Raw genomic sequence first — 26,701 nt, forward strand, 5'->3', positions numbered from 1 at the left:
GTGATTTGAAATTCAAAATGCTATTTTGCAGTGGGCAGAAGTGTATGCTTTCTCAGCTTTCGAGGATGCTGGATTAGAAGACAGCAAGGTATGGCGGTTGAAAAGGCTGCCGAGGATTTTTTTTTGCAATCTTTTGTTCTCTTTTGTATAATTTTCCTCTATAAATGAGCTAACATGTTATGGACAGAGATCCTTGTCTGCAGTGCCGATATATGATGCTGTTATTGTTAGTATTTTCTTTCATTAGAAAAAGGGCATGATTCATTGATTGTATTACGACAGACTGTTAAAGAAGCAGGCCACAAGTTTATACAAATTGTATATCATTCCTAATTCCAAAATTTTTTAATTTGAACTTTCTATTTCTTTCCCTTTCTCAGCAACTTTCTGATAAGAGAAAACTTGATGTTTGGAAGTGGTTAACTTGTAACAGACCCTAGAGTTCTTCCTTTGATTCCTCTTGACATGAGATTTTGTTACATTATCCAGGTCTTTGTTGAGTTCCGTGGACGTGAACCCTCACCCGAGCCATTGCTCAGGCACAATGGGTTACTATCAGCCACAGCCTGAAGATAAGCAGTTTAATCAAACAGACATGGAAAGCTTTCGGGGATGCCGTGTTATCAACTCAGCCCTTCAAAACTCATAAAGTTGGATACTCAAATCTTTTGCTTCGATAAAAGAAAATTCATGTACTATTTATCAATTAAGTGAAATGTTTTGGTGTAGCTTTTATTATGATATATATAATGGAGATTTGAGACATATATAGCTGAAATCATCAAAACTCCTTGAATTATGGTGTTTGCATCTTTGGCCTAACTATATTGCCGCAACACAACATTAAAGTTCTGCAAACCTATAAATAAGATGGAATAAATCAACGTGTTTGGTTTTTCATTGAAGAAGCAGGGAATAGTTTTTCCTGCTAATCAATGAACATCTCTTCCACCTAACTACTATCGTGGCTCAGGATGAGCCAATGGTTGTGGATTAACAGGCGAAGGTTCCGAAGCAGTTGATGGAGGCGGTAGTACTATCTTTTTCTCCATAACAATCGAGAAGCGATTGGACCCTCCCAAGCTATATATGCTGTCGATGGACTTCATGTATTCGGATGCATTGTTCTCTATGATCAAAGCATCCTCCAGTTCTCGAACAATGTCATCCATGCCAGGTCGATAAGCGGAAAAGGGCTCAATACATGCCAACGCTGCCTCGACTACTCTCCACATTGCCTCAGCATGGTACCCTCCCTTTATGTTAGGGTCAACTATTTCATCGATCTTTGACTCCCTTATGAAAGGTTTTGCCTGCTTGGAAATGTATTTTAGTTTGTTAATAATTGGAGTTGGGTTAATTAAACAATCTAGAAATGAGAAAGCATGAGATCAGATTATACCCATTCGATCAAACTCCATTCGTTTCGAGGTCTTTGTATGTTTAGAGGCTCCCTTCCACTTATAATTTCAAGTAAAACCACACCAAAGCTGAATACATCACTTTTTGCAGATAGTTGCTGGGTCGAGTAATACCTGAATAACAAGGCAAGCTATGGTTAGATTGACCGTAGTTTGTATCTATATTTCTTCGACTGTTCATTTTTCTTAAATACAAGAGTCCAACGCATTCAGGCATGAATATCAGAATACGACCCTTAAACATTAGTTAGCTATAAAATTTTGATTCTTACTCGGGATCCATGTATCCTGCAGTGCCTCTCACTTCAAGGGAAGCATTACTGTCACCTTCTTGAGGAGCATATTTTGAAAAACCAAAGTCTGCTACTTTAGCACACATGCTATTGTCCAAAAGTATGTTGCTTGATTTTACATCTCTATGTATAACACTCCGGCCGCCATAGGTATGAAGATACATCAAACCTGATTATTGAAAACAACACTCGATCGGATCAATTTCTTATTTTTTGTAGAGAAATATCATATAGAACATCAATAGATGAGTAAGTTGAATGTTGTGTTTGTTACCTCGAGCAGCACCAAGAGCAATGGAAAGCCTGGTTGGCCAGTCCAAAATTTTCCGTTTCGCTGCCTCCCCTGTTAAAAACAATTGATCAGAAAGTTATGAACAACATCAGAGAAAAAAAATACAGGGAATTGCGGTGAAAAAAGTACCATAGAGACGATCTTGCAAAGAGCCATTGGACATGAAAGGATAAACAAGGATTTGTTGATCGTTTTCCCAGCAGTAACCAAGAAGAGGAACCAGGTTCTCATGCCGAATAGCCGAAAGAAGGTTTAGCTATTCATATAAAATAGTTAGCAATTCAGATATATTTCAACATGCATCAAAGGCGTAGGTTGATGATTCTAAGGTGATAATGTATGCATATTAGAGCGTTTACCTCGTTCTCGAATTCTCGAGTTCCTTGACTTGAGGTGGCTGATCGTACCTTCACAGCAACTTCCTGGCCGTCAGGTAGAGTACCTCGATACACCGATCCGAAGCCGCCTTCTCCGATCAATGTTTTGTAGTTTTGGGTAGCAATCTCAATGTACTCTAAGGTATATGTCTGTATAGATATTGGCCTAACAAAAACTTCATCTGTGCTAGGAATGGAGAACACCAAATCTGCAGTTTGAGAGTTGCATACATCAATTCAGATATGCAATTCAATTATGGGCTAAACTAACCATTAGTCACCAAACTATTGGGGTGCTCTGTTTTATTCACCAAACTAAAAATCTTGTAAATTTAGCTACAGAGGTTACCCTTTAGTTTCAATTTAGCCAACCGATGTTGGAGGAACTAACTTGTCAGTTTTTTAATTGGTATAACTACATATTTAGTCATTCACTTACAAATTCTACCAATTAGGTCTTAATTCTAAATAACTCAAATGATTTAGCCCTCACATTTTTAAGTTTTATAAATTTGACCCTTTACATTTACACATTTAATCCTTAATACTTCTGAATTCTATCAATTGTCCCAGTTCTAAATAATCCATCAAATTTAGCCCTCACATGTTTAAATTGTATCAATTTGATTCTAATTCTGAATAATTCAACAAATTTATCGTTCACATTTACAAATTCTATCAATTCGTCCATTCAAAATAAATTTTGAATTAGGACAAAATTGATAGAATTTGTAAGGATTGAAGATTAAATGTGTAAATGTGGAGGGTCAAATTGATAGAATTCACAAATGTGGGAGCTTAACTTTGTTGAATTATTTAGAATTAGGACAAAATTGATAGCATTATTAAATGCGATGGTTAAAATTTTCAAATTATTTAGGATTGGGATTAAATTGATAGAATTTGTAAATGTGAGGTTAAATTATTTGAATTATTTAAAATTAAAACTAAATTGATAGAATTTGTAAGTACCAAGGACCAAATACAAGTTATGCTAATAAAAAAAAACACAAATACCAGCTCTTCCGTTATTAGTTTAACCGTCAATGACCAAATTGAAACTAAAATGAAATGTTAATGATTAAAATTGGAGATTATAGTTTGGTGACCAAAACAGAGCACCCTCAATAATTTGCTGACTAATGGGAAAGTATACCCTATATCATGACAGCTACCAGGAAATGAAGGAAAGAGTGACTCACTCTTTGCCAAGGAGAGTCCTGTACCATTGTATTTTCTCTTAGCCATTAGTTTTTGTCTGTAAAGGCAAACAACAATGGCTCCGAGAGCCACAGTAATTACAGCAGATCCACATGCAGCTGCACCGATCACAATTCCTCTTATTGGACCCCTTGACTTTCTGGAACATGCTCCTGAGCTGAGACACGCATGCAAAAACATCACTTCATTTTCTTTTAAATGCTTTAAAGTTTGAAAAATACAATATTTCCTTACTCAGTGGTTAACTTTGAGCTGTTCAAGGTAGATGGAAGCTCACTGTCAAGTTGAGGATTGCACCCATAGTATCTGACGAAGAAATCGCATCAGTATCTGTATAATCAGAATTTCAAACAGAAAATAGCTAATTTTGCTGCAGAATATACTCTCTTTTTTCATAAGAGAACAACTTACAATGCACGCAAGTGTGGAAGTGAGATAAGAGACTGTGGTAGAGATCCTTCAAGTTCATTGTTGCTTATATCCCTGAAAATATCACATTTTATCAACAGCTGTTTTAGAGTTAGAATGAAGTAATGGAAAATGGCAAAAATTTGGGTTTGGAGAGAAAATTACACAGATGTCAGATTTGATGATGATGGGAATGATGGAATCTCCCCGCTGAAGTCATTGTTGCTCAGATTCCTAATTAAGTGAGAATAAAATTAGAGAATAAACAACACCTGAAAACCAAAGGCAAAGAGCTTCTAAGGAGATCATACAATGTTTTCAGGTAGGTTAGCTTTGTGATACTTGGAGGCATTGCCCCTTTAAATTTATTTGAAGAAAGATCCCTGTAATTATATAATAAGAAAGCTAGCAAGAGTCAACAGAATATGTCGGACATGAACACTTGAAGAAAAAAAAATCGGAGCGATATAAAAAAGAACTTACAGATCCGTGATGACTGTGGAACCATTGGAGTTGCAGGCCAAACCGTGCCAGGGATCGGGAAGACATGGATCTCCTGACCAAGTTTCCAGTAAGCTATTCCCTTGGTTAAGAATTAACAAATCCTCTTTTACCTTCTTTATCTCAATCACTGAACAGGAGTAGGAATGTCAGGATCTTGAATTATTAGATAAAATTTACAATTTGCTCAACTTACCATCATCGACGTCTGTCTCTACATCCCTTGGGAGCACCTGCAAGATCTCAAAGGCATTGCAAATGGGTCCAAGTTGAGATTCATTTGATCCCTTAACCAAGGTCAAATTCAGAGACCCTTTGGCTGTCACGTTGTAAATAACCTCTCTATAGTTGGATCCCATTGCCGATATATCGAAATTCTCCTCTTTCTTCTCATCGTTGATGTAAATATCGAACACCCTTTGACCAATTCCAACAGTGTCGTTCAGCTCAAGAAAGAAGAGGATCACAGTGTAGTTATAGTCCCCATTATCAAGGCCATTTTGAAGGAACTCCAATCGTGTTGAATCCATGACAGCGGTTCGAAGAACATCGAGTGGCACCGTTGTATTCGCATTGTTGTGAATGGTTACAGTCGAGTTGGCTTGAAGGTAAAGGCCCCATGCTGGTTTCCAGATTCTGTCATATCTGTCGTCTGGGTACCTGAAGTGTGCAAATAAGCATCGATTTGAAATATAATTGGTACTTGTTCATCATGTTAGCCAGGTGAAAATTATGGTTTTTAGGATACATAGATTATATACCTGGTCTCTCCAATGCCCCCTAGATCGGTTCTATTAACCAGTTTCAGAATTTTGGATGATTTATCCTTTAGATACTTTGTATCATTCAAAGGCCTTAGTTCAAGACTCGATATGTAGGGATCCCCTTTTCCATGCAGTAAGCAGAAGTCGGTATAGATATTCGGCGCTCGGAAAATCCCCTCGGCCACCGAGGCCTCCGATGACAAGGAGTCCACAACGCCTAATGGCGTGGTTCCGATTGAAACCGTAAACGAGGAATTAAACTCAGCTCCAACAGGGAACGAACCCCTTACCAAATAGTCTTGATCTTTAACTGTAGTTAAGCTATAACATCTCTTCCCCGATTCGATCTCGAAAGCCCGAGCTCTTTCGTTGCCCTGATGCAAGTTCCTGCAACTTTTTCTGTCTGTAAACCATTGATCATCAGGTATCCAAGATAGACTTTTATCTGTAAAACTCGATTCAGCACAGCACGCTATGTTCAAAAACTCTGCATGAAAAAATCTATAGTTTAGAACATCAGCTTTTACTGATCCAATGAAGATTCACCAATTATCAACAAAGATCTGAATTTACTGATCCAACATAAATTCTGACAGACATTCCAGAGACAAAATCAACAACGTTGACTGTTTCTTGTAAGATAAACAAAACTTATATAAATTTTTCGTTTGATCTACAACGAAGAATAATAATAATATAAACGAATACTAACCTTGTGCATTAGTTGATTGAAAAAGATTGAAGAAACAAAAGATTAAAAACATAAAACTTGTTAAAACCCAGCAAATCAACCCTTCCATCATCATCTCATCTTAAATGGAAGACGCCCCATGTCGGGTAATCAAAATCATAATATCAAGCCAACCAACTAAATTCTGAAACTTGCACCAAATGACCGGCTAACCCTTGTGAAAACCAAGAACTCAACCATTCGCAAGACGATCAAAGTCATCGAATTAAGCCGATAATTTTTCAAACATGTTTGGATCAAAATGACAAGTTCATGCTGGAGATGATTAAGTTTTCCGGTGATTATTCTCAGACAAATGGAACAAGGATAGGAGGAGGAAATGATAGAGGTTTGACTTCAGAATAAAGAAAAACTGGAGGAGTTCAATTATTTTCGTAAGAAGTTAAGAAGAGAAATAGATTATAATACAAAAGTTTGATTATGGGATTTATGTTAAAATAATGGGATTAATCAAGTAGTAGTATTAATTAATTTTAGTTTGTTTTGGTGGTGGATGGAGATCAATGTATTAAAATTTGGATTTAAAATAAGGGAACCGCTCAGCTTCGTCTGCCTCCGTCTCTCTTCTTGTCTGTTACCATGGACGCAACATCATCGAAAAATGGCCATTGGGCCACTATTTATAATAATAACAAAATAATAAAAGTATAGAGTTAATCCCTTTCCAATTAATACATTTTTCGGATGTTTAAACTTAATTACATTGAAATTAAAATTATAAAAATAAAACAAATTTGAGATTGAAAAATAAAAAATAAAAAATAAAATGAATAACTGTTGACAACATTGTTCAATTCTAGTTGGTTTAGATAAAATAAAATCATAAATTTTGCAATTAATTAGATGAAAATTTATATTTTTTCATACATAATTAATAAGGTGATATTAATCGAATTGAAACTTAATCTTTAACATATTTACTTTTTATATGTCTATGTAATTTTAAAATTATGAATTCATATTTGTGTAAATATTGAATCATGACGCAATTATTATAGGTATAAAATTAAAATTATTTTCATTTTGCGATTTGTAATGTTAAAGATTATCTTCGCTTCATTATCCATGTGGATCATTAGGCTACCTAATTTCGTGATTCACTTCCTATAATATATTTATAAATATCAGTATAAAATATTTATCATTCGAATTATTGTCATATGTGTGATATATTCTAACTATGAGGGGTGAGCATTCGATCGAGTCGAGTCAAAAAATTTCGAGTTATTCGAATTGACGAGTTGTATTTTACAACTCGAACTTAACTTGAAATTTTTTCGAGTTTAGTAGAGTTTAAGAAATTCGAGTCGAGTTATTCAAGTTTCTATACTAATTTTACCATATAAGATATATATATATTTTATATTCTTTTCACATTAAAATGTTATTTAATATATCAAATACAATCTAAAATTATGAAATATATTCATAATATTATATCTTCAATAAAGTATTTTGAGGGTAAAATATTGATAAGAGTATAAAGGAGTCAATGAATTGATGAGAAGAAAGAATTTGCAAACAATTGTAGTCAAACGATCAAATTGAGTAAAATGCAAAGTTAAGAGACTAATTAAAAAGAGAGAGATTACATTTTTAGTAAAAAAAAAAGTAAGAAATGAAGTTACATAGGTATTATATTATGGTATATGAGCATGCGGTTCAAATTTAGTAAAAACGAACTTAAAATAAGGATGAATTGAAGAAATAAGAAAATTATGAAAAATTGAGAGAAATTGAAAAATAGAAATTTTGTTATCAAAAAGAGGAATTGAAAGTACATATGTATTCTAAGGTTTAGGAGCATGTGATTCAAATTTGGTAATAACGAACTTAAAATAAAGGATGAATTGGAAAAATAAAGAAATTATAAAAAATTTGAGGGACTAAATTGAAAATAAAATAAAATAATTATCAAAAAGAGGAATTGAAAGTACATACGTATTCTAAGGTTTAGGAGCATGTGATTCAAATTTGGTAATAACGAACTTAAAATAAAGGATAAATTAGAAAAATAAAGAAATTATAAAAAATTTGAGGGACTAAATTGAAAATAAAATAAAATTATTATCAAAAAGAGTAATTGAAAGTACATATGTATTCTACGATGGTTTGGGAGTATGTAATTCAAATTTGATAAAAATTGTATTTTAAATAAAGGATGAATTGAAGAAATAAGGAAATTATAAAAAAATTAGGGACTCAATTGAAAAATATAAAACTTGTTACCAAAAAGAGGAATTGAAAGTACATATGTATTATAAGATGGTTTAGGAGTATATGGTTCAAATTTGGTAAAAACATACTTAAAATAGAGGATGAATTGAATGAATAATGAAACTAGGGGGCTAAATCATAAAATTGTCAAAATACCTAGTCAATTTTTTTTATTTTTTTTTGAGTATTTCGAAATTTCAAAATTTCAAAATTTCAACCCCACTCGAATTCGAAAATCTAAATTGAAAATTCAAGTTGACACAAATAAATCAAAATTGAAAAAATTAATTTTTGAATCGAGTCAAATTTTACTCACATCTACTAACTATTACCAATTTTTAAAAATTAATAAGTCATTACGACTATTTTTTTCAATAAAATTTGTTTTATTTAAAAATTTAAAGAAACAAACTCAAAACATAAGTTATGTGTCTTATTAAAAAAATCTCTCTACATCTAATTAGATAAAAAGTGTACAACATAAAAATTACATCTCGACAATTAATTTAACGGACTATCACCTATAAAAGGGACTAGTTGCTACATCTCGACAATTGATATAACGGACTATCGCCTACGCATATTGCAATTACAAACCCGGGTTTTGCTTACAAATCCCTTACCACCATGCTTTAAAAGCTCACTCGTATTATTTACTGAGCCCCAAAGAGAAAGAAAATAGAACTCTTTGAACTCTTTGTGTCTCCGATGGCTGTGAGAGTTTCTGCAAGTGGTGGGCCGACTTTAGGTAACTCTTTGAACTGGAAATCGTTGTTTACTGAGCATGGGTTCAATTTCTTGATTTCTTTCCTCCGATTAAGAATGAGGGCGGTGATTGTTCGGCCTCCTAAGGAGGTTAGGGATGAGGGTTCAACTAGATGGGATAACGCTTTAGTTGGTCAATTTGTTCACGGGTTTCCAAATTTTCGAGTGTTTGTGAAGGTTGCGAATCAATTATGGGGTAAGTTGGGAAATGTTAAGGTTAAGTATTTGGGTCCTGATTTGTATTTGCTTATTTTCCCTTCGCAAGAAACGAGAGATTGGGTTTTGATAGCAGGTCCTTGGCATATCCAACATAAGGATTTGTTGCTGAGGAAATGGGTCCCAGGAGTTAAGCAGTTGAAGTTTGACCTTATTACTGCTTCTGTCTGTGTGCAAATTCCTCTTGAGCTCTTTTCTCAGAAGGGGTTAGGCTATCTTGCGAGTGTTGTAGGTAAACAATTGTATACTAACAGAGGTACCGCGGTTTGCTCGCAATTGGATTATGCAAAGGTGTATGTGGAAGTTGGTGTGGATGATGCTCTTCCTTCTTCCATTAAGGTTGAGTTTGGGGATGGGCAGCTTGCTGAAGTTAGTGTGGAGGTTGCTTGGATGCCACCGAAGTGTCTAGGATGTTTGCAGTTTGGCCATGGTGATAGGCGGTGTCCCAAGAAGCAGAGGGTTACCCAGGAGGCCCAGACTAATATTGTAAGTGGGGTTCAATAAGAGCATGATCATGGGGATGGTTCTCAGGATAATGTTGTAAATGGGGTTCAATCAGAGCAGGTTCATGAAGATGGTACAGTGTATCGTGTTTTGAATAATAGTGTGGTCTTGGGTGTTGGTGTTGATGTGGGGCAAGAGCAGCGGCTAGGTGAGGTTGAGGGTTGCTTGATTGTTGTAGGGTAAGTGCAGCAACTTGGTGAGGTTGAGAGGTGCTCGGTTGAGGTTCATTCAATTGAGCCAGGGTGTTCTTATGTCCCAAGGGTTGGGGTTGTTGAATCAAATAGGTTTGAGGTCCTAGTTTATGAAGTTATTGAGCTGTCATCTACATCCCTCAATGAGGTGTATGAAGTATTGCTTGTCAGTGGAATGACTCGTGTCCCCAAGGTGCAAGAAATTGTTTCTGAAATTTTTGCAAGTCTTCAAGTAAAGGGGTTAATCCTGATGAGGTGGTTGCAATGGGAGCTGCTATTCAGGGTGGTATCCTTCGAGGTGATGTTAAAGAGCTGCTTCTTTTGGATGTAACTCCTGTCACTTGGTACACTAGGTTGATCAATAGAAATACAACTATTCCTACAAAAAAATCACAGGTCAGTATTATGATACATTGGTAGTGTTTATAAGGTGAATATGTTGTTTCGAATGAATCTTTTGCCATCTTGTGTAGGTAAGAGTTATTGCTGAATAACTTAGCCTTTTTTGCCAACTGGTGTCGGTGGGGAGTTTAAATTTTTAAGCATCATCTTTATGCAGGTTTTCTCTACAGCAACAGACAACCAAACTCAGGTTGGAATGAAAGTTCTTCAAGGTGAACGTCACATGGCTGCTGACAATAAGATTTTGGGTGAGTTTGATCTTGTTGGCATCCCACCTGCACCTAGAGGCTTGCCCCAGATTGAAGTCACATTCGACATAGACGCCAATGGAATTGTAACTGTTTCTGCTAAGGATAAGGCAACTGGGAAAGAGCAGCAGATCAAATCCGATCATGCGGTAGTCTTTCGGAAGATGAGATTGAGAAGATGGTGAAGGAGGCTGAATTGCATGCTCAGAGAGATGAAGAGAAAAGGAATTTGATTGACTTGAGAAATAGTGTGGATACTAGCATATACAATATTGAGAAAAGCTTGAATGAGTACAGAGACAAGATTCCTAACGAGATTGCATCAGAGATAGAGTCTGCTGTGGCAGATTTGAGGAAGGCAATGGCTGGGGAAAATGTAGATGAGATCAAGGTCAAGTTGGATGTTGCAAATAAGGCTCTTTCAAAGATAGGTGAGCACATGAGTAAGGGTTCAAGTTCAGGTTCAGGCTCTGGTTCCGCTGATGGTTCTTCCGAAGGTGCCTCGGGTGACGATCAGACCCCCAGAAGCAGAATATCAGGAGGCCAGGAAACAAAAACTCGAATAAAATACGCATAACACATTATATTCTTACAATTATTACTTTTATCACGATTTTGAAAATGGAAGTTACCAAGTACAAGGATGCTATTACTTTTAGCGATTGCAATTGTTGAAGAGTACCCTTTTTTATTGTGTTGATTTGATTCGTTTGAGATGTCATTTGTCTCTCATTTTCTCCCCTTCAAACCCAAACAGCAGAAAGCTGAATTTGTACCCGTAAGTTGATCATACGATATAAATACAATAGGAACAAAATCAGCAATGCTTCTCCTTTTAAGGGATTAAGGTATATGCCACAAATCAGCCACTTATAAGCTTAATGAGTTTGAACTCTTGCGGGTTTGGACCACTTTTTGACCCCTTATTGAACCTTAGTTGGGTATAAGAAATTGCAATTTCGTCTGCATAGAAACTTTTTTATAAAAGTATTAATTTAAATAATTTGTTTGCTTGTTGCTTTTGGGATTTTCAATCTTAGAAGTTGAATTAAAATTTTTAGGAGAAATGTAAATTGTGACCATAGTAAATAAATTAATGCATCATCAAAAACATTTTCTTTTGATTCATAGACTTATATAAATTGTGTTATAGAAAAGGCTAAATCCTTTTTTTTCTTCTCTATAGTGCCTCCAAACCCTGCCTTCCCCTCGCTCAGCAGTGTCGGAGGCACCAGCCTGAGCTGGTTGTCCACCTTTTCTCATTGTTTCCTTATCCCTATGTTTTTTTTAAACTGGAAATATCAATTGGACGGGAAGAGTGAGAGATGTTTTTCTTATATTTATCTTTGTAAAAAAAATCATCTTTATTTTCATTTTGCGACATGTTATTGGTATAAAATATATAATCATTTTTGTTAAGTGATTCGTAAGATTAAAATTATTTTCGTTTCACCATCTACGTGAGTTTGAGATTCACTTAATCTCTATTATATCTGTTTACTTTCGATTTTATATAATTTACTTAAGTATGAATTAAATTAGTATAAACTAAGGATGGGCATAGGTTGGGTCGGGTTGAGTCAGATTTTCGGTCCACTTGACTCAAAAATTTTAAATCCTCCACCCGAGTTGTACCCCACCCGAAAAAATACCCCAATTTTTTGAGTTAAAATTAGAACCCGACCCCACTCTAAATAATATATTTATTAAAAAGTGTTTTTATTTAATAAAAATAGGGATTTAATTGAAATATAATAATATATAGAGGGGTATTATTACAATTATCCCTAAATATATGGTAAAATTATGATTTTTTTGGGTCGAGTATTTTTCACCCTAAACCTAACCCGACCCAAACTCAATTTTTAAAAAAAAATTCACTCGGTCAGGTTGGGTCGAAACCCGTCAGGTTCGGGTCCCATGCCCATCCCTAGTATAATTCCAGCTTTGTTGGTGACTTTCAACAATGATACTTAGTTCATCTTAGTAGTATTTGTCAACTCTGCATTTTTAACCCCATTTTTCTCACAAGCATTTCATTGAACATCTATGCTTCACCTGAGATGACATGTATCTAACATTACACCTTGAATCGTTGATGGTCCCGATAGTCCTTTGGTTGGGTCTTCTCTCAATGGACCCTTATTCAAGTCAACACCTCCACATAATTCAAAGTTAGATTAGAATTTCTCATGCATCCCCAACTGAAAAGTTACGCTGGAAATGAGAAGAGAAAAGCGAAAAAGGAAATCGATATCGAAAAGGAATTTGGGATTTAAAATGAAATTGAAGACCAAGTTTTAAAAGTTGGGGGACTTAAATGCAAGCGCCTGAAAAGTTCAGTGACCATATTGCAAACGTACTAACGACAGTGTAACGGCGTTAAACGATCGGTTACATCGGGGACCATATTGCAAACGGACTAAATGTTGGAGGATTGTATTGCAAGTTTTAAAAGTAAGGACCTAAATGAAAGTTTTAGAAAAGTTCAGTGACAATTACTATACTTTACCGAATGTTATAAAAATAAGATGTGGAGATAACGATATATATATATATATATTAATCATTTTATGTAAATTAAAAATAATAAGAATTTTATATTTTCATGTAAATATATTTAATTTATTTAATATGAAACTAAATGTAAAATTTTATATTAGATTATATGAAATTAAGAAGTTATATTAAAATTTAATGTGAACTTATAAAATTTTGAGAGTATAAAATTGATCATTGATAATAAATACAAAAAATATCTAAATTATTTTAAAATTAAAAATTAGTGCGATTGCAGTCCTCTATGCTCCTCAATTCATATCATCCCATTAGTGTTATTTAATTGAACTGATATTTCATCGGTTATGTAATATTTATTATTAATAAATTAAAAGTTTATATGAAATATAAAATACTTTAATCATGTTTATGGTACCACAAAATACACGAACATAATATGACTATGCGATGTTTTTGGATTTTGAGCTAAATCCATTAAAATATTTGACTTTAAGATATTACATTATAAAATTAAGTAATATATTGGAAATAATATTTTTTAAGCTAGTCCTCTCTTATCGTATATTGTTCTAGAAAAGCAAAAGTGTTGAATAAATGTTATCAACTTGAGATTGCAATTTAAGTCGCTTCCCATAGAAAAATCTACTGTCGACTGAGATGATATTTATTTGTAATGAGTTTAGTCAACAGAAGATTACTTAAACCTAGTCTTCCAGGTATTACAAGTTTACTTTCAGAAAAATGACACTCAGAATGAAATGAAGAATCGATCGATCAATATAATGAAGGAGTTGGTTGACAACATTCAGAGAATCACTTTTAATAATAACCTTTGAATACCCCAATTCCGTGATGAGTCTGAGACCGAAACAGACTCATACTAAACATCTTTTATTATCATATATTTATATTATCAATACACTTATATATATATATGATATTCTTATCGGTTTAATAGAGACTTAAAAATTATATATTCGAATATAGTTAAAATATATTATAAGTTTTTCATAATAAAAGATTATTATGCCTTGATATTTTGATATACCAAAAATTAATATTTTTAAAGAAATTTTAAGATTATCTTTTATTTGGTTTTCAAGCTCATATTCAATTTAATCGTTCGAATATGAAAATTCTTTTTAAGGTCAAAAAGTCCATTTTTACTCTTTGCTCTTTGAAAATTCAAGTCATATTCTGGAAATAATTTCAAATATTTATACAAAGGGTTTTAGATTTTAATCGAGTCAAAAGTCAATTTTTAATCATGCAGTATTGATACTGTAAAAACAATATCAATATTATTCATGTGGTATTGAAACTAATGACCTAAGATACTCCTAATAGGAGTACCAATACTTCCTTTATGTTTTTGACAAACAGAAATTCTAATAACCTATTTTATCTTTGAGAAAGTATCTCAAGAATTAATGAATTTGGGGTGTAATTCTTGAGTGAACTGTAAGATTATACATTGTCCTCAAAGGTTGATACAAATTAGTGAAAATCTTTAGTGTAAATTGCTAAGGTAGTAGATGTATGTTTTTAGTTTAGAAAATCGAACCATTCTAAATTTCTTGCGTTCATTTTTCAATTTCCCTTAAGCTTTCACTAAAATTTTTTATTTATCAATTTACCATCCTCTTGATTATTTCATCATATTAATTGATTCAACATATTCGCAATTCCTAACACATCATATAAGACATACTATACTTACCTTACTTTTGAGTTTTTAAATTTATATTTTTATGATTTTATATTCAACAAAAAATATTAAAAAAACTAAATATAAAAATGTATTATTAATATTTTATTTAAAAATTAAAATTTTGTTTAATTAATAATAGGGTAAAGTATACAAATGGTCCTTCGATTATAGGGTGATGCTTTGTTAAGTCTCTGATTATTAAAAGTTATGAAATGGTCCTCTGACTATAGAATGTTGCTTTGTTGAGTCCTTCAATTATTAAAATTACAAAATGATCACTAAACTATTCATCATGTTCCAAACTCGTCCTTTTGCGTTAAAGAATGATGACAGTCTGAGTTGAACATTTACATGTTGATAGTGACATGATAAAACTAAATCTAGGAATCTCGACCGACTACCATATCTCAATCATCATATTAAAATTTAACTCAGAATACGATCAATTTTTAACGAAAAAAGTATGAGTTTGGAACATAATAAATAATCGGGTGATTTTTTTATAACTTTTAATAGTCAAGAGAATCAACAAAACAACACTCTATAGTCAGATGATCATTTCATAACCTTTAATAATTAATGATATTAATAAAGCAATACCTTATAGTTGAGACACTATTTTTGTATTTTTAGATTAACGAGAGATTCAATAGTAATACGCAATACGATACAATGAGCTACAAATACAATTATTTCATTTCACCTACAGTTGAACAAGCTAAAAGCCACTATAATTAGCGACTAAATAAATGCATACTAATGTGTCGGCATTTCTAATCCCAAGCTTAACAATCTCATAAGAAAAAGAAAGAGGGCTTCTAGAAAAGGCGATTTCGTTTTCAAATTGCAATCAATATAATATAAATATATTGCAAAATTTGAGAATTTTTTTTTAATAAAGAGAAGCATTGACGTCTAAGGCACAGCACTTGAACATCCATGTCATTGTCAATTAAGAAAAGGTTGGTTGTCTTCGTGCTGCGCCATTTTTATTTTAATAACACAATAATAAGAGTAGGTGCATTTTATACTTATTCAAATTATTATAATTTCATTTGATTTTTTCAAAATAAAATAATATTTTATAATATTAATATTTTTCTTTATTAAGTAACAAATATAATTAGTATGATTCGATTAAATAGGATTGTAATTTCTTTATCTAAACCCATCAGTATCCCGTACGAACCAAACAATTTCGGTGGTAAAGAAATTATTGTTATTTTTTAAGGTCTTGATTTGAACAATAAGAATGTCAAGAATGTAAACATTTAATGTCAATTATCAAATAATTGAGATAATATTATCTTGTATTTTTACAAAATTAATAAAAAAATCTATCCGTACCCCCAAATGGAAATTTAATTATTTTTATCCCATCTTAATCATATTAATTAGCATAAAACAATGCGTTTGATAAAAAGACCAAATGGTAAGTTGAAAAGGGTGTTTCACCGGCCACCTAAAGCCAACAATCCCACAAAAGCAATTGCCCTAGTCTTGGTCCCTTCCCTTGAAAACAAAAAGAAAAGTTTATTCCCCGCATGCATAAAAATGGCCTTATTTTGCCTCTCTTTCATTCATCTTCCTCCCGGTTCAAGGCACCTGGGTCCCTCTTTTCTCTATCTCCTCTCTCAATCTTCAAACTTCTTCACACCTGTTTTTCTCTACTTCGTTTTGGTGGGGTTTGGAAAAGTTTCGGACAATGGCTCCAGATGACTACCGATTCTCAGCTTTCTCCACCACCCATTTCTCTATTCTGACGATTGGTGAGACCAGATCGCCCTTCCATTCATATTTCCCTTTGTAATCCAAAAGGTCATATACTTGGACAAGGCTGCAACTTAATGTAAAACTCTTTTTTCTCTTTCTTTATCTATGTCAGTACAATTACATGTTTACAAGTTACAACAACATTGCTTCATAGAATTAGAAAAAAGGAAATAGGCAGACAGGATGGAGCCAGGCAATTGTGTATAAGTTATGGTTTTAACTTTTAAGTGCTTAGTTTTAGACTATTCTCATCATAGAATATGCTCCCTTTGGTTGAATGATCTTTGCTATGTACTCCAAGAAAAAGGAAAAGCAACAAGCAGGTCCTTTGAAGCAAATATGTATTTATATATGTGAGGAGGACGAAGAAGACGATGATGCTTCGTGGTGATGTTGCATTTTTCAATAGATTGTATTTATTTTCGTACTTAATAATTATATGAAAGATCCTTTCTCTAGATCGTGCTGTCTGATTATTCTCGAGTATTTTCTGTCCATTGTTCTGATTACAATAATTATCGCTAGATTATTTTCATGATTTTCGTATCTTTTTATTTGTAGGGGTGCATTTAAAAAAATCATGCTAGTTCATGCATGTCTATTCAGCAAAACTGAGTCTGGGCATATCTGTGTGTTAAACTTCCACTGAATGTTTAATGGAGAAAATAGTGTTACTTTTGTTGCTTCCTCTTGTGTTAGTTCTCTAAATGTAAAAGCTCAATCTAATTCGAATCATGTTCAAACTACAAACTTCAGAGCTAAGCCAACCTTGAAACTAAAATAAAATACTTTGTAGGTCAAAATTTCTGCTGTCCTGGGGTGCTGCAGTGTTCATGGACGTGTTTGATTTATGTGTATTATTGGATAGTACAAAACTTGGTACACTGTGCAAAAAGAGAGAAATTAGACACAAAAGATAGTATGTGAACGGTTAAGGTAAAGTACCCAACAAATGATATCAAAATTTAATATAGCAATAAGTAAGTTCGTTAAATTTTAAATTCAGACTTGAAGATTTTGAATAGATGACAATAATGTAATATATATTAGTATATTAATAAACTAATGATGTTGAATGAGCAAGTCAAAAAATGTGGAAATATTAGAGTATGCGTGAACGGTGAAGCCAAGGCATAAAATTATGCATTGAGAACCGTATAAATTTATCACTAATAGGGAAAAAAAACTATTTATATGGTGGGGAGCATGATTTTTTCAACCGAGTCTTGACGGTGAAGACCGCATAGTGTGCGAGTTGTCGCTACTTCCCAAGCAGCTGCAACGTCAAAATCGGAAACCAAATCAGAATGCGCTTGATGCCTTATTGGGAGATTACAGATCTTGTTAATATTGTTTAGTCAAAGGCCCAAGCCCCACTCCTGAGGCATATCTTTTAAGAATGCTTTGGAATTTGGAAACTAAATTTAGGAATGATTCTCTCACTGTGAATACACTGCGACATTGTTCTTCAATCTGCCTATATTTGTGGCGTCACCAATTATCAGCTACAAAGTGGGAAAGAGAGAGAGAGAGAGAGAGAGAGAGAGGGTTAATGTCCCTTACTTTCGCTATCTCTACTTTTAAAGATATTCTGTCATTTTTATATGTTAAAAGAGATGAGGCTGAATCGTTTTAGTTTAGTACATGTAAAATATCACCTTTGGCGTTTAACTTTAACTTTACGTTGATATGAGTTCTAAAAGTAAAATATACAAGAAATTTGATAAATACCCTAACTGTTGTAGTTTCACTTTCATACATTTTAGCTTTCAACAACTGATAAAATAATTTAATCACTCAATGATTTACTCTAAATTTGTTCATATTCATTGATTGATTTGTGCTTTATGAATCCCTACCACTTTCAAGAATAGCAAAGCTTCAATGCTTAATCTTCCAAAATAATTCCATTACTCAATGATTTACGCTAAATTTGTTCATATTCATTGATTGATTTGTGCTTTATGAATCTCTACCACTTTCAAGAATAACAAAGCTTCAATGCATAATCTTCCAAAAGTATTTAGGAATTTTGAGACTCAATCGGTATTGATTTGAAAATGGGGGGAATCATGGCTTAGAGAACCCGCTCTCTAGGCTTTGAAGGCGTCTTGCTCGCCATTGAGGTGAGATTGTTCCTTACGATGGAAGCATTCATGTAGGATTTAAGTTTTCTTGATAATCAAATGAAATTTTCTTTCTCTTTATTTTACTCATTGTACTTTTAGATTTTTCAACTTACTCACTAAACTTTCAAATTGTTCATGTTTCGGTCACTCTGAATTATTTTATTATTATTTTGGTGTTATCGGGAATTTTTATTTTTTATTATTTATTTTATATTATTTGTATATTAAATAATAATAATAATAATAAGGTCACATCATGTCAAAATAATAATAAAATAATTCAGAGTGACCAAAATATGAAAAATTTGAAAGTTCAGTCAGTAAATTAAAAAAATTAAAAGTAAAAAAGATAAAATAAAAGAGATAATAAAATTCAATAAAAAATGATATATTTTACCGGCCAAATCAACGAGATAATGCGCTGAATTTTTTTTTTCACGAGATAGTGTCCTCGCCAGATTAATTGCTCAGATGGGGTGATATCTACAGTCCCCATATAGGTCGCCAGGTGCTCCGGGCGACGTCCCTGTGAGATTGGGGTAGGTCGCCATGCAGTCCATGCAGTCCCCAAAGGTCGCCATGCAGTCCAACACTCATTTTGCTGTAAAATAGATAGGTACTGCACCAGAGTCCAGAGCGTAAAATAGCTTCTCGGTCACATAGCTCTCTGTAACAGTATTTTCAATTGCGAGGACGAATTTGTAATGAGACATGACGCAATGTAAATGGTCCCACCACTTTGGGTTTTTGGGATCATTTGCACACTCAGGGTAGAAGGAAAGGGCCATGTCTAAACCACCAACATTGTTCAGGCATTTGCCAAAGGAGTGATGAGGCAGCAACTTGAGAAGACTCTTAGCATGGACTGCATGGCGACCTTTGGGGGCTGCATGGATTGCATGGCGACCTGGTAGGTCGCTGGGCGTGCATGGCGACCTACCCCATCTAACAGGGACGTTGCCCGGAGCACCTGGCGACCTATATGGGGACTGTAGAGATCACCCCATCTGAGCAATTAATCTGGCGAAGGCACTATCTCGTGAAAAAAAAATTTCAACGCATTATCTCGTTGATTTTGCCATATTTTACCCATGAAGAAACAAAGTATATAAGCCGCTTTTTCAGCCCTTTGTTTTTCATTTTTTAAGCCGCATGAAACCCTATTTCTCCTTAAAAATGTAAATTAAAAAATATTTAAATAACATTTTGTTTAATGTTCATTTATTATGTTAAATAATTGAGAATTAATAAATTTTTATGTTAATTTAATAAATGAACGAACATTAACAATTGTATGTCTAATTTGTTTATGTTCATGAATAAGCTCGTTTATTGACTCGTTTATCGACTCATTTATAAGATTATCTACCCAATACTCATTTCTTTTTACATTTTAAATATTGGTGAAGACATCACGTAAATTGAAAACATATTGAATTTTGAAGTTTAAAGTGTAAAGCCTAAGGAACTTAAAGATTAGTGACATAATTTCACCTTCTTGCTTTGGCTTGTCAAAAAAAGGAAAAAAAATAAACAAACATGCTGACAAACATATAAGTGAATATATTTATGACCGTTAAATGAACATGTTCAAGAATATTAAACGGATTTAATACAAACACCATGAAATATAAGGGTAATGTACATAAATAGTCACATGACTATAAGATATTACTTTATTAAGTCATCTGACTATTTAAAGTTACAAAATGATCACATGACTATTCATTATATTCCAAACTCATTCATTTTCGTTAAAAATTTGACGACAATCTGAGTTATACGTTAATTTATTGACTAAAATATGATAAAATATTATTTTATAATCTCAAATAACTATCGTATCTCAATGAGCATGTTAGCATCGAATTCAGATAACCGTTAATTTTTTAATTGAAAAGGACAAGTTTGGAACATAGTGAATAATCGAGTGACAATTTTGTAACTTTTAATAGTCGAGTGACTTAACAAAGTAACTTCCTATAATCAAATGATCATTTTATAACTTTTAATAGTTAAGCGACTCAATAAAACAGTGTTCAATAGTTAAGAGATCATTTTTATTCGAACATGGTATTAAAAATGTATATAACACGGGCTAAACATAAAAATCTTCAACAAATAAATAAATAAATAAACACAAACACAATCTTATTCTACGTTGGTATCTCTCCCCCCTTTCTTATTTTCTTGTTCTACTAAGTTTTATTGCCAATTTCACTATATCATTCATCGTACCACTGTTTGAGATTATGCTCATGTCTCGTTATCCCCCTTTTACTTCGTCATTACTTTTAATATAGTGCCTCCAGTTCTTTTCTCTGGTTTATAACGTGGGTTTAAATGTACCATTGTACTTTAAATTATATAATTTATATTGAATTATTTTTTAAAGAATTTTATCATTTTTATTTTAACTCAAATCGTTAATACTATAAAAAAATTATTAACAAATCAGAACATGCCACATCATCTATAATTTTTATTTTTTATCCAAAAAAATAAAAAAAAAACAAAAAAAAAACATCATCCCTAAAATAGCCCTATTTCAACGGCCCACCCCACTCCACCGTCAAACCCTTCCTTCCCCAGCATCCCCATTCAACGTTGAATTATCTCAGTTCATTTCTTGTGCAGTCATATAAGCATTGTCTGTGACAATTTCACGGGTCGCGTCGTCATTCTGATAATTCGATACATGAGTGGTGTCGGCTTTCTTCGCAACAGGTTTGAACACGAGAAAGCCATCATTAGGGATCCAAGTTCTCCATAAAGAATCATTAAAAGAAACAATTTTCAGTCCACCAACATTAACCCTATGAACAGTCTCTAAAACATGTGATGTTAAGTACTTGCAACTTTCAATTCAATTGTCATTAATCAACTTAGCTTTATCATCGATTATGAAGTCTTTTGGAGTTGAAAACAATTCAATTGCACTAACAAAAGCAACAAAAATCACATGAGGATTGAACATGATTTCAAAAACTTCACCACGAGGACTAAAATCACGCAGTAACAACAAGTTATTAGCCAAAATATTAAATTCACAGATGTCAAGTCGAAATTTTGAGCTTTAAATGGAGGCGTACCGTACAAGATGGGGGAATCCGAATATGGGTTTTTGTCAGTGAGTGGAATCCAACTGGATTAACTAAATCGGCTATAAAGATGCGATTATAAAGTGAAGTGTTGGCGTTTAAGCCACAATTGATGAGAATTTATTTACAGGGACGAAAGATTTGGCTAAGTAAAAGAGTGAAAGGAAGAATAAAGCTAAGAAGTGAAGCTTTCGAGCATCTATGGAAGGTCACAAAGGAAAGAGAGAATGCTTTTGAAGAAACTGAGTTCACTTGGAGGCTAGGAGAGATTATAGAGTGAAGAAGAAAAAAGAGGGATGTTGCGAGAAAGAGAGGATTTGACGGTGGAGGTTTGGGTGGGTCGTTAATTTACAAGGGAGTTGGGATTGAGGAAGGAGGGTGGCGTTGATGGAAAAAGAAGGATAATTTGGGTAGTTTATTTATTTAGATAAAAAATAAAAAATAAAAGTTAACGTGGTATGTTTTGTTTGGCCTATGAATTTTTTTCTAACAATGTTAACCATTTAAGACAAAAGTGGTAACAATTTAAAGTTAAGTGAACAAAACTCTTAAAAAATATTTTAAAAAATAACTCATACAAATAGTATAGTTTAGAAAATAATGGTGCATTTAAACCTATATAGTGAGGTGGAGACTATGTCCTCTGAGATGTTCAAGCGAGTAGTTGTCAACTTATGTTGACGTTCTGTTCAGCATTGGAAGCTCCTTCATCTTCTTCTCCTTGGCGTGCATTATTTTATCGTTGAGGGATTAAAAGCTCTTGACAAGTTTTCTAGTTCAACTTTTGTTGTGGATGATTATGATGCTGCAAGTTGTGAGTAAGCCTTTTGAGAAGTTTAAAAGTATGATTACGAGTTTCTCGGCTTAATCCGTAAGCCTTGAGGGTATGTACATTGGTAATAGTGTTGATGGAAAAGATAATAACCAGATTATACGTATAGAAACACCCAATAGACTTCGTATCATTCATAGTATGTTGTCGTAATAGGCTTCATAATTTCATTAAAATATTTAATTTTTATTTACATAATTGTTAATTGTATTTGTTAAATCAATAACATTGATCAAATCCTATCAAAGTAAAAAAGGAAATTAAATCTAGAAATTAAATTGACATATAAAAATATATGACTTTAAAAATTCATATTAATCCAAATGCTAAAATCATTTTGATTTTCATAATTTTATTCTTTATTATCATTTTCACTGAATATAGGTAATATAATGTGAACAAAATTACTATTAGTTACTTTTTTTAATTCTTCAATATAATAATGTCTAATCTAAACTGGAACTAGATTTGGCAGGAAATCGTAAGAAAAAAGTAATATTTCTTTAGTGTAATTATTAAATAGTAACAGTTTCCATAAAAAGTTAAGTTTTCAGAAAAAAAATTTAATATTTATTTAGTACTTTATAATTTTTTTTTATAAACATAAGGTCAGTAAAATATATTATTTATTTAAAAGTAATTCTTAAATTTTTAATATTTATGATGTTCAAACTCAAATATTAAAATAATAATAATAATTTTTTAATCATGACCACTTGATTTTTACTAAACAAAATCCAAATTCTTAATTGCATTACATAATCATTTTTTTAAATATCAAACTCTTAATTTCTCGAATTAAATAAAAGATGTCGTTTTCAAATACCAAGAAAAGCCTTAAACAGCAGTGTAGTTTTTCAACGTTGCTTTCCATGTGAACCTCTTTGAGAAATTCCTAAATTCGTAATCTTACTTTTTAAACTTCTCCACCTCGTATTTCTCACCATCTTCATGCAGCAGTTTCGTTCTCCGGCATTTACTGAATCCCTCTCACGAAATCTCCAAAAATCCGAAACCTCGTATCAAAGTCATGCCCTTTCCACCGTTTTCTCCTTTTGCTTTGAAATGAGGAACTCAAAGTTCAAAACTTTACTTTTCGTTTTCTGGTTTTCTCTTGATCTTCCTTCAGCGTTTTCATTTAATGGGGACACCCAAATCTTGACTCGGGTCAAGGATTATCAACTCGTCGACCCGGATGGAAATCTCCAAGACTGGGTTTTTGCGACGCCCGATCAAAGCCCGTGTCATTGGACCGGCATTACCTGCGAATCTCGGAACCAAACTGTTGTTTCGATTGATCTCTCTGGGTTGGGTATCTCAGGCGGTTTCCCGTTCGGGTTTTGTCTCGTTCGGACCCTGCGTTCTCTCTCCCTTGCTAGGAATAACCTCAACGGTTCACTTTCTTCTCGGGATCTCTCTCCATGTTCTCATCTCAAGGAGATTGATCTCTCAGAAAACTTGTTCATTGGAGAGGTACCGGATTTCCCGTCAGAGAACTTGGAAGTTCTTCGGCTTTTTAACAACAACTTCACCGGCGATATTCCTCTTAGCTTCGCAAGGCTTCAGTCTCTCAAAGTTCTATCACTTAGCGGGAACTTACTCAACGGTGAGATTCCTTCATTTTTAGCTAATCTGACTGAGTTAACCTACTTGGAACTCGGTCACAATCCTTTTAAAGCAAGTCATTTGCCGAGCGAGATCGGGAACTTGTCTAACCTCGAAGTTTTATGGATTACAAGCTCGAATCTCGTCGGAGAAATTCCAGTTTCGATTGGAAATCTCGTTTCGTTAAAGAACCTCGATTTATCGACTAACTTTTTGAGCGGCAAAATTCCAGAAAGTTTATCAATGTTAAAGAATCTGGAGAACCTTGAACTTTACCAGAATTATCTAACAGGTGAATTACCGGAGAGTTTAGCTAACCTGACAGCTATGCGTCAGTTCGACGTGTCACAAAACGGTATAACCGGTAATTTACCGGAGAAAGTCGCTGCATTGTCTCTCGAGTCACTGAATCTCAACGACAACTATTTCACCGGAGGAATTCCGGATGTTTTAGCTTCCAATCAAAATCTTGTGCAGTTAAAGCTCTTTAACAACAGTTTCACCGGAGAGTTACCATACAACCTCGGTAAATTTTCTCCGTTAGAAGATTTCGATGTTTCAATGAACAACTTTATCGGGGAATTACCGCCATTTATTTGTTATAAAAAGAAGCTTCAACGCATTGTCGTTTTAAAGAATCAGTTCTCGGGGAACATACCGGAATCCTACGGCGAATGTCACTCGTTGAATTATGTTCGGATGGCTGATAATGCACTTTCAGGTTGCGTGCCTGAAAAATTCTGGGGTCTCCCTTTAATTCAGTTCCTTGAATTGGAAAACAATCGTTTTGAAGGTTCGATTTCTCCTTCAATGTCATCCCTTCAGCAGCTAGCCTCTCTTAGGATTTCAGGTAATAATTTTACCGGCAAGATTCCCAACGAAATTTGTGGATTGGTGAATTTGACACAAATCAGATTGAGGCAAAATAGATTTTCTGGTGAACTGCCGTACTGTATCACTGATTTGAACTTGCAAAGGCTTGATTTGCATGACAATGAGTTAACAGGGAAGATACCAAGCTCAGTAAGTTTGTGGACTCGGTTGACCGAGTTGAACTTGGCGAGAAACCGAATCACTGGAGAAATTCCACCTGATCTCGGTAGCTTACCGGCTTTAACTTACCTTGATTTGTCCGGCAATTTACTAAGCGGCGAAATTCCAGAGGAATTAACGAAGCTGACGCTAAACAAATTTAACCTTTCGTGGAATCAGTTGAACGGTAAAGTACCTTCGGGCTTTAATCACGAATATTTCATTTCGGGTTTATTGGGTAATCCGGATCTTTGTAGCCCGGATTTGAAACCACTTCCTACGTGCCAGAAAATCGGACCCTCCACCTCTTACGTTGCGGCTATTCTAGCGTCCTGTTTTCTCCTCCTTGTAGGGATGCTCGTTTGGTTTTTTAGGACCCGTTCCAAGTTCGGAACCAAAACCCGACGCCCGTATACAGTCACCGTATTTCAACGAGTCGGGTTTAACGAGGAGGAAATATTCCCGTTTCTAAAGGATGAGAATATAATTGGAATGGGTGGTTCGGGTCGAGTTTATAAGGTTGAACTTAAAAAGGGTCAAACCGTGGCAGTGAAGAGACTATGGGAAGTTAAACCTGAGACTGATACGGTTTTTAAATCTGAAACCGAGACATTGGGTCGGATCCGACACGGCAACATCGTGAAACTGATAATGTGTTGCAGCGATGAAGACGTAAGGCTTTTAGTTTACGAATACATGGAGAACGGGGCTTTGGGTGACTTTCTGCATGGGGACAAGAGCGCTGGGTTACTGGATTGGCCCAAGCGGTTCACGATAGCAATCGGCGCCGCTCAGGGGATAGCTTATCTGCACCACGACTGCGTGCCGGCTATCGTGCATCGGGACGTGAAGAGTAACAATGTATTGTTGGACGAGGAGATGCGACCACGCGTGGCGGATTTCGGATTGGCTAAAAGGTTGCACATGCAAGCCGGGAACCGTGACGGCGCCATGTCTCGCGTCGCTGGGACACATGGCTATATTGCCCCAGGTCAGACAGTCCCAAATTTTCCTTTCCTAAAAATTTCCTTAAAATTAACAAAATGATTTTTTTTTGAAACCTTACAGAATATGGATACACGCTTAAAGTGACGGAAAAGAGTGATGTGTATTCTTTTGGTGTGGTGCTGCTAGAATTGATTACCGGGAAAAGGCCAAATGATGCATCATTTGGTGAGAACAAAGATATTGTGAGGTGGGTTACAGAGGCTGTTCTATCGTCGTCTCGCGAAGATGACAATGGCTGCAAAAATCTAGCTCAGATTGTTGATCCAAGGATGAACCCATCACCGTCTGATTTCAAGGAGATTGAGAGAGTTTTAAATGTGGCTCTTATATGTACTTCTTCCTTCCCCATGAACAGGCCTTCCATGAGAAAGGTAGTTGAATTGCTAAAGGACCGAAAGAATGCTAATATGGCGACTTAG

General features: G+C 34.2%; 2 protein-coding genes and 1 pseudogene across 2 annotated transcripts; 2 read left to right on the forward strand and 1 right to left on the reverse strand.

Moving 5' to 3' along the window:
* Nucleotides 1-706: 706 nt before the first annotated feature.
* On the reverse strand, nucleotides 707-6,414 carry LOC120165625 (nodulation receptor kinase-like). Its single transcript, XM_039175102.1, has 15 exons — nucleotides 5,990-6,414; nucleotides 5,275-5,764; nucleotides 4,710-5,173; nucleotides 4,496-4,643; nucleotides 4,324-4,395; nucleotides 4,178-4,246; nucleotides 4,016-4,087; nucleotides 3,839-3,910; nucleotides 3,586-3,761; nucleotides 2,366-2,592; nucleotides 2,136-2,262; nucleotides 1,989-2,057; nucleotides 1,694-1,883; nucleotides 1,403-1,535; nucleotides 707-1,313 (listed from the first exon to the last, which is right to left on the reverse strand). The coding sequence occupies exons 1-15, from the start codon at nucleotides 6,081-6,083 to the stop codon at nucleotides 960-962; spliced, it is 2,757 nt and encodes a 918-aa protein (XP_039031033.1). The 5' UTR covers nucleotides 6,084-6,414; the 3' UTR covers nucleotides 707-959.
* A 2,539-nt stretch (nucleotides 6,415-8,953) lies between these two features.
* On the forward strand, nucleotides 8,954-11,170 carry LOC120165592 (annotated as a pseudogene).
* A 12,418-nt stretch (nucleotides 11,171-23,588) lies between these two features.
* On the forward strand, nucleotides 23,589-26,701 carry LOC120165594 (LRR receptor-like serine/threonine-protein kinase HSL2). Its single transcript, XM_039175075.1, has 2 exons — nucleotides 23,589-26,265; nucleotides 26,343-26,701. Exons 1-2 carry the CDS (start codon nucleotides 23,589-23,591, stop codon nucleotides 26,699-26,701), a joined length of 3,036 nt encoding a protein of 1,011 aa, XP_039031006.1.

Source organism: Hibiscus syriacus, unplaced genomic scaffold (genome assembly GCF_006381635.1).
Source record: "Hibiscus syriacus cultivar Baekdansim isolate YM2019G1 unplaced genomic scaffold, ASM638163v2 tig00111584_pilon, whole genome shotgun sequence".
Classification (NCBI taxonomy): domain Eukaryota; kingdom Viridiplantae; phylum Streptophyta; class Magnoliopsida; order Malvales; family Malvaceae; genus Hibiscus; species Hibiscus syriacus.